Source organism: Bacillus rossius, chromosome 5, assembly GCF_032445375.1.
Source record: "Bacillus rossius redtenbacheri isolate Brsri chromosome 5, Brsri_v3, whole genome shotgun sequence".
NCBI lineage: Eukaryota > Metazoa > Arthropoda > Insecta > Phasmatodea > Bacillidae > Bacillus > Bacillus rossius.
Window position 1 is genome coordinate 58,117,167 of NC_086333.1, and position 12,780 is coordinate 58,129,946.

At 39.0% G+C, this 12,780-nt stretch overlaps 1 protein-coding gene across 3 annotated transcripts in view; it reads right to left on the reverse strand.

Annotated features, from left to right (window-relative positions):
- LOC134531832 (solute carrier family 2, facilitated glucose transporter member 1-like) overlaps positions 1 to 12,780 on the reverse strand; it is a 207,473-nt gene that overhangs the window by 105,111 nt on the left and 89,582 nt on the right. The window contains exon 1 of one of the 3 annotated variants that reach the window (XM_063367799.1): positions 8,366 to 8,542. The exons of the other annotated variants lie outside the window; for them this stretch is intronic. Coding sequence (XP_063223869.1) covers positions 8,366 to 8,533 — 168 coding nt within the window. The 5' untranslated portion in view covers positions 8,534 to 8,542. Of the gene's footprint in view, positions 1 to 8,365; positions 8,543 to 12,780 lie in introns of those variants that run through there. 3 annotated transcript variants of the gene reach the window in all.

Genomic DNA, 12,780 nt, shown 5'->3' on the forward strand with positions numbered 1-12,780 from the left:
AATCATATTATGAAAAAAATTGTCGAGCTATAACAATGCTCGGGTGTAATTCCTGCTTTAAAAATTAATTAATGCTATTACTTATAAGTCATTAGCAAAAATTGTAAAATAATTGTGCCGTGGTTAGATTGGTTAACTGCAAATTTTATATAACCCTTATTTATTTATATGTTAAAAAAACTATGCTCTCAAATTGTTGATCAGATGTTACTGACTAATCGTTTGATAGTTAATATAGTTACTTAAAAATACTGCCAACATATGTGGGACACATCGCGAAATTTCTTTGGCTAAAATCAACAGTAAGATTTCAATTGTGAACCTACTTTGCAAAGGCCGTGTGCGCAGTCTTGCACATGGCCTGCCATGCACTCGCTTATGTTTTTTTTTTTTAATTGGGAACCCAGCCTTAGACTATACAAAACCGACACAGCAACAAAATGCAGCGCGCCCATCACGTGGTTGTAATATTAGCATACAAATTATTTTTTTACATTCTTTGTCAGAATTGAATCAGTACAGAAAATAAAACGTAATTTATTTAATGATCAATTGTCACCATTAATTAAATTTTTACATTTTTCAAAATACCGCACGTATATTAAAGTGATTAGATGCACTCAACCATAAGCTTGATTTTATGATTGCTAACTTTCCTGTTTAATTAAGTGAATTATTATTACTAAAGAAATAAAAGAGGAAAATAAATTTTAAAAATAGAATATTTCCCTTTAGTTCTTTCGGAAAACGACATTACATCCAGAGCAAGTTTCGATCAGAAAAGAACGGCTTGAGACTCCATATCCCCTATGGGCGTGGCGAAGCGGTGGATGTGAAGATATGTGCCCTCTTGGGATTTCCGTGGAATAAAAGTACGTTTCCATTGGTATTCTGTATTCGCACCAAAAGTTGTTTTATTCTGTGTTTCATGTTGTTTGTCTTGGATTATGCGTAAGTAAAATCGCATTTATGAGGCTGCTAAAGTAAAAAAAAAAAATTGTGTAAAAAAATAATTTTATGATCTACTCTAAAGATCTGGGAAACCTAACAAAAACAAAAATAAAACAGTACTTTCCTCCTACTTGTCTAAGCATTAACCCCCCCCCCCCCCCCCCATTTTTTTCCACTACCGCCATATCACAGGAAAGTACTGGTTATATTCGGGAAAATGCCAGAATGTATATTGTTGTATATTTTAACAGCTTTCTCTTTGGATCATGGGTGATTTTACAAACGTCCCATTACCCAATCACAGGGCCAACGAGAGACTAGGGCAGGGGCTGGGAGAGGGGGGCAAAATACCCATGCACCAGGGGGGCCCGGTTGAGTTTAGACTTTTTTTTTTAGTTTTGATGCTTGGGTTTACTTTGATAGGACAAAAATAAGAAGTCCATTTTCATTATAATTCATAGGAAACCTTACAAATAATGCGATACGCACAGATCACGTTGACAGCTATGACCACAGCAATGTTTACAGGCTTTGTATTTTTATTTTCAACTGTATGGTTTGAAATTTTGTACGTATAACAACGGGGAGGAGGCCCGACAAAATTATTTGCTGCCGGACCCTTGGTTTCTCTCGATGGCCCTGCGATAGCCAATGCTATCCGGCCGGAAGGTGAAGATTGTGCAAGCAGTCAATGAAGACAACTACAGACACCGACTTATTCGTGAAGGAGTGGGCGTACAGTTCATCCAGGAACAGGAAAATAACGCTACATTCGCAGGTGTATGCTGACTGCATGCGGGCGACATGGCGCGGTATGAGGTGAAACTGCGGATAGCGGTGACGGCATGGGGGGAGGGGAGAGAGAGGAGGCGGGATGACGACCTCGCCTGGAGAACCGGCGGGTGCGGGCGACAGTTGCGCAACTCTGCCGGCGGCGGTATCTGCAGCGAGGAGAAATAAAGCGCGGGGGAGACTACACTACACTACAATGCACTACAATGCACTACTATACACTGCACTACTCTGCATTGGACTACACTGTACTACACTACCCCGCAATACACTGCACTGCACCACACTATCCTTCATTACACTGCGCTGTACTACACTCCACTGTGATATACTAAACTCACTGCGCTACACTACACTGCACTACACTGTATTACACTGTACTACACAACCCTGCACTAAACTACACTACATTGCACTACCCTGCACTACACTACACTACCCTGCACTACACTACCCTGCACTACACTACCCTGCACTACACTACCCTGCACTACACTACCCTGCACTACACTACACTGCACTGCAAGTCACAGCTGCTGAAGGGCGGGTCGTGGAGCCGCAAAGAGCCAGGAGCGGCTCTAGGAAGACTTTTCGGAAGGGACTGTCGTTCAAAGAATGCTGCAGTTGCAAAACATGACATTAAATAATTCCGATATGGTCCTTGGCATTATGTACATCTAAGGCATAACACACTTTGTCACAAAAATATAATTTTTTCATGAGAGCAGTTTACAGTTTTTTAAATGGTGCCTCACTTATTTACTCAACTATTTTCTGCCAAAAAATATTTTAATTTTTGTCGTATCGTAGATATTAGTGTGGCACTCCACTAGAAATAACGTCGTACGGTAGTCAAGTTTATGGTTAGAGGAGCATTCTGCCCAAAAGTGGACATAGTGTCTTATGCTTCCGAGGTACAGATATATATCTATATGAAAGAAAAGTTCAACACAAATTAGTTATTCAAGTATACGTAATGATACACTCCAAAAATAACTCAGACTATCGCCCTACCGCTTCTCTGTGGAGCCGCAACCGGTGCCAACTCGCGGTTACTCTATCGAATACAGCTTCATTTGACACAGCTAAAGCGACATTATTACGCAGATTCAACGGGTAGCAAAGTAGACTTGAAGCACGTATACATCTGCTTCACGTTGATGATTGATAGGGGTCGTAAAAATCCCCGGAATCATTCCGCGATAGGATAAAATTCAAATTTTTGAAGTGAAACTTCTTTGCTGAGGGGAGCTACAATTTTCGAGCGTTACGAAAATTCCGATCGCATGAGGGGAATAGTTAGGTACGTGGTGGGGGAACCGGTAGAGAAGGAGAGTGCGTTAAGCTGTGACGCCACTCCAACGCATGCGCTAGCGATATAACGGGAAGACGGCAGGGGAGAGGTTTAAATGAAGCATTAGTGATGCTGCGGAATTCTCGGAACGCTGCCTGTGTTTGTCTACTCCTCAGTTTTTTTTCTAATATGAGATCATACCCTCATCCTTACTATTCTCAATTATTTTCTCGTTTTCAATAAAAAAATACTAATTTTTTTTTTCTATGTATGCCTAATAAGCAAGAAGTTTCACATCGGTCGCGAGTGGAATCCACGCACACACTTTTTTTATACGTCTGAGATGCCTCTGCTATTGGCACACAGTTTATTGTAAATACTCTCGGCCAATGAGTAACCCTCAACTAAATAATTGTCGAATCACATGCTACCCAGGTGAGACGTCTCACCAGTCGACAGCCAATGAACAGGTGGCATTTGCCCGAGTGTACAGGGGACTGTGAAGTCTATCGTAGGGGGTAATTTATTGAAAACGCGAATTTTTTAACGGATTTTATAGTGTCTCTACTAAGAGAGTTATGATTTTTTTTTATTTACGACCGTGAGCTGAAATCAACAGTAAGATTTCAATTGCCAACCTATTTCACACAGGTCGTGTGCACAGTCGCGCGCTTGGCCCGCTATGCACTCACTTGTGTTTTCCACCCCTCATTTTTATAGAGAGAAACTTTTGAGTTGATGGTGGTTTTTGGGTCTATAGACAATGGAACGAAAAGCTGTATGAAAATTTTCCCGAAGTTGACGGCTACAACAGGTAGTATTTATTTGAAATGTACCTAAAAACAAGAACAAATAAACCAAGTGATAGAGAAAGAAAATAAGGAATATAGCCACTAATCCCTTTCAAGGTTTTGAATAAAATTGTGTAAATGTTGCATGTTCAGATACGTAGTTACACTACATAATAGAGAGTTCAATAATATTTCTATATGTAACTACGCAAAAACTTACAGATTTTCATATCATTCTAAGCCACCTCTGAGACTTAACACACTTTTTTTCAAGCTTGCCTCAAACCCCTTCCCTCCTCGCGCTCATATTATAAATCTACTAACCTACAGTAAGGAAACATCCCATAATTTTATTGGCGTTCTAACAAGAAATCATTTAAAACAGAAGTCAAGATGGTTTTCTGTTTCGTTACCAATGTCTTGTTTCATTTTTTGTCTTTATTTTCCCCTCGGGCTGAGAAACAAGAAGCCCACGCTGAAAGCAAATGAGCTAAGCAAAAAAAAATATACAAAAAAATTTTTAGTCTTCTAATCACGTGGAAAATACCTTTAGAAAATTACCCATACTTGCCGTGGTATGCTTGGAATCTCGCTCGTGGAAAGCCGGTCAGCTAAAGACTGAACGACACACGAGCATAAAATAAAATTGGTGCGATGTAACAGGCAACATTCTATAAATAATGCAAACGCTGTTAGCGGTAAGAGTAAATTGCGTCGGAATTATTAGTTCCAGTTACAGGAGCACAAATAGCTACCGCTGCCCAAGGCGGTGAAACAAAGCTTCGGAAAACCAGTGTGTGAGAGAGGGGGGGGGGGGGGGGTGGTAAAAGGGGGGGGGGAGAGAAATAACTGTTTTAATTAGAAAGTTACCAAGTATGGCTGCAACACAGGCGCACATATTTGCTATCCCAAGGCCTTATGTGTCTACGCCGTTATAAACCACAGTGCATTCACGGAATAATTTTCAAAGAATAATGTACTGCAGATAAACTAAGATTTCTACGTATCTCCAAGTAACTACATCTTCATAGAAAAAAATTCCCAGTATAATGTTCCGCTATAAAAAGGGCAAACACCGCCATAAAAAATGTGGAACTTACACAAAATGTTTGGGGCAGCAGTTTCTCAACTGATATTAGTGTAAATTTACACACACACGAATGCAGATGTAAAGTGGTGTATCACAAAGTAAAAATACACCAACAGCTATGGAATATTTACCCAAACATAGCAATTTTAATTTTTACCACTTTTGATAGTATTTTTTACTTTAGCACAACACACATAAACATATATGTGTGTGTGTGTGTTGGTATGTGCGTTTGTTGTGCTCAAGTAAAAATACTATCAAAAGTGTAAAAGTACAATTGTTATGTTTAGGTAAATATTTCATAGAAATTGGTGTATTTTTACTTTCTGATACATAAATTTACATCTGCATGCATGTGTATACATACCACAAATGTCATCACCTTTAGGTAAATTTACAATAACAGTGAACATGCTAATTTGTATTACTGCCAAAAAAGATTATTTTTTGTAGCTTGAAGCTATTAATGAACAACATGGACTTAAAATACATTTTTAATGAACTACCACTTTTAACAATCTAAGTGACTTACTTACCAGAGTATCGAACTCACGATATTATGGTTATAAATCTATCGTTTTAACCTACCGTCCATCGTGCACATTATATATAATTATACATCATTACATTATATATCATTATATACCACTATCGAAACTAATGTAAATGAAATTGGGTTTTAGAAGAATAAATGTAATTTTTTTTCAGCTCCTCGGTAGTTGTAAATTTACTCTGAACATATTATGCACTTTTACAATTACATGTATGTGAGCCTACAATTACAGCTGAATGACAAAAGAAAAGGGTTCTGATTAATGAATTGTAATGAAAGGCTTACATTCGTGTATTTTTTTACAATCCTATAGCATTATTTGCTTTTGTTTTTTAACATTTGTGTATAATTACAACTGCACTAGTTTTTTTTTTTAAAAAAACTACATCACAAAAATTACTAAATTTTGTATAGGTAATTTTTTACGATTTTTTTTACAGCTTGCATATGCTCCCGTTAATTTACGAAAGTCCCTACTTTCACTACAGAGCGAAAGCGTGCGCAATGGAAAATATATAAATAAATATAATATCTCGGACTGGCATTCAAAACAGCTGTATCACTACAAAACAGTGTTCGGGGTAATACTGGGTTAGGATTCTTACCCAGGCATTTATGCTTTGTGTTGTCCTAGTACTTACAATAGTTATAATAGTTAAATATATATATTTAATTATATTATAGTTAAAATTATTTTTAAACTGCTATTCACTGAAAATATTCTAGTATTAGCAGTGAACATATAAGCACAATTAAACAAAATAAAGTCAAATTATTGATTTCCTATTCGATTATTTTTCCATGGGTTATAGTAATAAATAATGAAACATCAATTAAAATATAAAATTTTGCGCCGATTTGAGTGATAAATACTCAGTAATATCTCAAAGCACGTATTTCAGATATGCAAAAATAAATGTAGCCATGTGTTGTGTACAGATTTACGATATCTTTCTTGTAGAATTACGAACTCTTGGCAACTGGTTTTTAAAGGAACCTTTTGTAAACCTTCAGAACTTTTCTCTCTGTATATAGTTTCCGGAGATAGTATGTTAGGACACTTCCTTAAAATAGGCGATCGTCGAATCTTTCCCCAGTTTCTCTCACGTGTCCTACTCGGGTACTCATACGAGGTGCAGAGCTTCAGAAGAACCCAAACGATATGAAAACTTCTCGAGTTATCCAGTAGCGTCTGTTTATAAAAAAAAATTAAGAATACGCTGAAGGCGAACGGGTATTTCTGTTACCGTACTTCGTTTTAAAACTGTATTTTTTTGGAGAGTGAAAATGACTAAAACACGTGTTTTCAGAATAACTTTTAGGCATGAAACGCCCGTAGAGATTCTTGAAAGCACCCGAGAGCCTTGCATTACACCATTATCCTTCATTTCTCCGCCTTCTAATGTCACAGTAATCTCTCAAATAGTATAGTTGTCCAACGCACGACGAGAAGACTGAGCGCCAATTCAGAGACTTGAGCTTAGAGGCGATACTGCGCTAGAATCACCAGCGATCTTCGCACTTATCATCTCGCCTCAGTAAAAAATATACACCCCGGGCTAAGTGGGCCCCTTAAAGATTTCTCGACGAAACGTAAAAAAAAAAAAAACCTGTACATTTATCATAAAACTTTGAAGAATCTGATTTTCCTCTGTATGCTTATTTAAAAAAAAAGCCATTTATTACATTCATTAAAGAATAAATATTTACAACTATTTTAAAATTGTTTTTTATTTATGCTACTTATAAAATTAACCAATATTGTTAACCTACTGTATTTTATCCTAGTGGTACGTTATATTTAATTGTCAATTTAAAAAAATTATTTCGAACTTTAAAGATAATGAAAAACATCCTTTTTAATCTACAAACTCCCCATATGATACTAGATACATTTTCTCAAATGCTTCTCGTGAACAGAGACACCGATCTGATATCTCCTAAAGCTGCGCACCACTGGCATGCTAGGAGTTTTGAACCAGTTGCATGTCGACACGGTGTTCGTAAATTACCAACGCGGTCGGCGGTGGGTACAGTAATGACAAACATGTTTTAACCCCCACATTTTTACCCTTCTAGCTTCTACGAGAGGTAACTTACGTTTACTAGGTAATTTACCTTGATTTAATTATAAATTTTTTCCAGTCCATAAATCGTTTAACCAGGACAGTGGATACTCAATAGTGCAGAATGTCTTTCCCCTGTAATTTTACAAAATATGTCTTTAGAAACCAGTTACCAAGACATAGTTTTAAATACTACAATAAATTTATTCTAACTTTTTACAAACACATGGCTATGGTTAATTTTGCATAAATGAAATACCTTTTTTTTCTTCGAAATAATTCTGAGTATTTATTACGAAAATTGACGCATAATTTTATGTTCTAATTGATATTTCATTCAGGCATAATTTTTTGTAATGTTTGGAAAATATAATCGAACATTAAGTAATTTGACTTTATAGCTATTGTTGTATCATTAGGTGCGCGGTTAATACTGGGAAGCTACATATTCAGGGAACTGTTTACAAATAACTTTAACTATTGGAGGTACTGGGACAACGCAAAGCATAAATGCCCGGGTAAAGAATCCAAACCCTTATCACTGCGAATATTAAGTTCTAATGATACAGTTGTTCTTATGTAAATGTACAAATATCTGTAATTTTCTATTTCATTTACAAAAAAAAATTACAGTGTAGCTAATTTCTCAGTAGTAGGGATAATGGTCCACGTATCTTTCTGCCGCTGTTGTGCTGTCTTGTCGGAATTCGCAAACAGCTCCGCGTGGTGGTCAGTGTTTATATAAACAAGGGACGTTTCGGGAAATGGGCATTTTACCGGTACTATTTTTGAAAAGCTTCGACTTGGAGAAGAGCGACGTGTCCGTACCTTCAAGCCGGGCCTCTTCTTCTCCGACATGGTTGGGTCGTGGTGGGGGGTACGTGCACAAGCGCGCGACGGGGCGGGCAGCTGACGGCCGAGCGACTGGCGAATAACGGCCGCGACGCGCCGCGCCATACTCGACAGAACCGCCGGCTTCCCCCTCCCCCTGACCATACCCCCTTCCGCTGCACCACGTGGGCAGCCAGCTGACACTTGCCCCACTTCACTTACTCCCTCCGTCCTCGAACCGGCAAATAGAGGGGGGGGGGGGGGGGGGGGGAAGAAAAAAAAAGACGGTTACGCGGGGAAAAAAAAACTCTATTCATCGGCCTCGAGTTCTGATGCCCGAATAATTCGCGTTCGTGAATCTTTAATATTTTTGAAGTGAAACGTCTATGGGCGCGACGGGAGTTTCAAGGCCGAATCTTAATTTTTTTCCCCCTAACCTAGGGTCGAAGCCCATACGCTCTATTCATGCAGGGGTTTAAGCCATGCAGGAGAGGTAGCATGCATATTGTGCTAGGAAGGGATTGCCATGGCTACGATTGGCGCCATGACAAACTCCCCTCACTTCTTAACTCTATACTAAAACTAGATAGGTTGGGCCCAGGTAAAACCTGCATAGACTCAGGGAAAATCCTGGGCACTTACATGCGGGATGCAAAAATTCAGGCATTAATTACAAGCAGGTTGGTTACGGAAGACAGAGGAATGGTTCAGGAAGAAGAGTTGGACAGAAGAAATAGTCTACCATGCAGGGGTTGGGTGCTTGGACATTATGTCCGCATTCTAACGCAAAAAGAACGGATAATAGGTTGCAGACGCCTTCCAGGACTCCCCAGCGCGGCTGGGGCCAGTCGTGTCATTCCGCGCCGACCCGACGGCAGAAATCTCTCGAAACACGTGTCGGCGGCTCGCGTAACTCCGCAGCTGTCAGGTTTCAGTTACATTCAAAGGCAGGGCGCCGCGCGGGGAGTGGTGGAAAGGAGGGAGGGGAAGCGGCGACCCAGATGCGCGCGGAACGTCTCATGTTACACGGCTACATTATGTCAGCCAGCTGTGCACCTGCACGTGTCGCGGCCTTGCTCACGTTCGTAACAATATGTATAAATATTTAATATTGTTACGAACTTAATGTGGGGGGGGGGGGGGGGACTGGGTTCGTAAGGGATAGTCCAATTAAGTTTTGTTAGAGTTTTATTAATTACTAATATTTGCATTTCTAATAAATATTTGTATTTAAAAATGTCTGATCACCAATCACTTACACTTAAAACTGTTTATTCTCAAGTCACTCAATGTCTGTCAACTTCCACAGTTCTCACTCCTCACTGGAGCCAGTTTCAACAGTGGTTCGCCCATTACCTCGCGCCTGTCCACACACACACCCTCGCGCCACTCAGTCGCCGCACTCTCGCGGTCCCGTCGCTCCTCTTCGCGCCGCTCTCGAGGGGGTCTCTCAACCTCCTCGCCGATGTCGCACTTCCCTTCGCTCGCGGAACTCTCCGAACTCTCGGAACTCCCGCGGAGGCTGGCGTCCTTCTCGAAGGGACGAGAGCGGCTGTGAAGTGTCGCGTCATCCCTGGCCGACCCGACGCCCGAAACACCCAGAACAGCGACGCTTATTCACGCCACTCATCGCGGCGGCCTCTGTAAGCCTGGAATTTTCAGGCCGCTAAAAGTGACAATAGCTCGAGGTAGCGAGGACCCTTGTGATCCTGGCCAGGTACGCGTGGCATGCCTTACGTCAATGGACGGCGCGTGACGTCAGTGGCCGTGCGGGGCCGCCAGTCAGCTCCGAGTCTGGCGCGCTTCGTGGTCCTGCCTGCGTTCATAACAATATATAAACTATATTAAATTTGTATGCTTAGCCTATATGCTTGCTGTCGACACTGCAGTAGTCGTAAAGTGCGTCGAATACGATCTCATAGGTAGGTGTAATGACAGTGCCATATTTATTCCGTCGGTTAGCTGCCTCGTATAGAGTCTTTGTTAGTAGCGGAAATGATTAGCATGTTCGTCGAAAGGTAATTGGAAAAAATTCATTTAAATAATTATTTATAAACTTCAATTACTTTTAGCACTGGCCAAAAATCTAACCGAAGACGTTAATTTTTCATATTAATAATTTATATTTGTATGAAATTTTAATTGATAGTTAAAGATTTTCAAGATGGAGCACAATATAGCCAACAAGATGCTATGACAGCTCACGATTTGGTGATTGACACCAGTACGCTCTAGCGTGTAAATAAATAAACCATTATGGCAGACGCAAAGCGAATCCAACATGGTGGATCTAATATGGCTTCAATGACGTCACAATGGTAGGAGTAATGCACGGCTTGACAGTGGTAATGGAGGTAAGTCTGCTGGTAGTTCCCATAGATCAAGGATATGTTGACATAGTTTACTGGAACATTCGCCGGGAATCGATCCGAGGGCTTCGGACTTGATAACGTAAGTGTTTTTATTAAAATACTTTATATCATTTTAATAACTTTTCTGAATTTTTAATTGTTTTTAAAATTAAATTGACTTCATAAACTAATCGGGTTCGAACCTAAGACTCTGGAGTTCATGATGTAAGTCATTTTTTATTTAAACATTATTTTATAAATTGTTTATATTTTAAAAATAAAATACCTATATATAGTTTGAGATTATAGGTAAAAATGTTATACATGATTCATATTTATTCTGATGTGTAAAATTACATCTGAGTTCAAGGCCATGACCTCAGAGGCTTCAGCTGAAATTTTTAAGTAAACTTTAGCTTCTTTAAGGAAAATGCTTTCTTTCCCCCCCCCCCCTCCCCTCCACGGATTTTCTTGAGGAACTTATATATATATCCTTCAAAATGGGAATATCTTCCTCAAATTTAGAAAATTTGATAATTTTAAGATTTTTAAATATTTTTGTTTTGGGACATTTTTTTCGAAACTGTTTTTTTTTCCAGAAAAAATACGGATGTTGTAAGACTTTTTTTTTTTTTTTTTTTTTTGGGAATTTAAATCATTCGAGGATTTTAAAGGTCAGGGACACCCAGGCGGCAGCGATATCACAAGACTAGTTGCCGGTCGGCAACAGGCACCGGCCAATACATACCTACTACTCAGAAGACAACTATTACTTTATTCTGTGATTGCTACAAAGGTGTTTGTAAGCTCTTCAGGCAATGTTATTTTTATTGTTGCAATACAATTAATAGCTTCTCAGTGTATATATAAGATATGACTATAAAATTATAAGAGGGCTATATTCAGGAGGAAAACAGTTTAAAACAAATGCTATAGTTGTCAATTGAAAATAATGGATTTTATAATGTTTACTGGAAAAAGAACTTGAAATTTTAATTTGGCATTGCCATAGGAGTATATATCACTAAACTTTACATTTTTTCGGTATCTGTGTACGAACGAGACAGCTTCACATAAATTTGTTTTTGTAACTTTACAAACACTTTTACTTTAACAAAAAATACTTTAATTCTAATCACAATTTTTTTTACTGAGTAATGGTATTCACTACGATAATATTTACACGTGTGTTTTTTTTGCTTACAACAAAAATTTAGACGCAGTTTCATGCACGTACAGCATGTTAATTTGCAACATGATGTTGCAAATACAGCACTAGCCAAGTCAACAGCTTATCTAGAAACACTAAACTGTTTGACTGATGACGTAAAGAAGAATTTGTCATGTTTTAAAATAGTCAGCTTTGCTTGACGGTTAAGCAGAGTAGGGGTCAAAAGGCATTTATCTTAAATGGAAAAATACTGGTAAATAAGCCAGTTCGATAGGTTTAACCAATAAAAAATAACAAAAAGAAAAAAAAACATGGATGCGACTAGACTTTTCACAGATAAGAAAATATCGGAAAAATTCGCAGAATTATTTCGCGGTAGGCTAAAAGAAAATTAATCTTCTTTATGCCTCTGTGCTGCTTCTGCTATTGGTTCACAGTTTATCTGGAGGACCTTAGGACAGTTATAAACTCTGAACCAAAGAAATGTCAAATTACGGGCCACCCAGTTGAGACGTCCCAAAAGTCAGCAGCTAATGAACAGGGGACTTTTGCCCGGGTAGGCAGAGGACTGTGAAGTCTCTATCATAGAGGTATTTTAACCGCCGTTTATTTTATCGGTCGCTTTTAATAAGAAACAATTTCATAAAAAGCCATGAAAAAATTTTACCTTAGGAACCATGCACCAAAGGGTGGCTGGAATTCTGTGGTTCGTAAGTTACACAACGTCCTTCTAGAAGACGTAAGGAATATGTGATAACAGCCGGTGAAGTGTTTGCCGAGTGATAACGTCGGCACGTGACAACACGTCAGGCACTTGAAAGGTTCGCGCGTCATCATCGCTCTGTTTGAACTGCTAAGACACGCCTCTGGAACTGATTTATGTGGTCGCC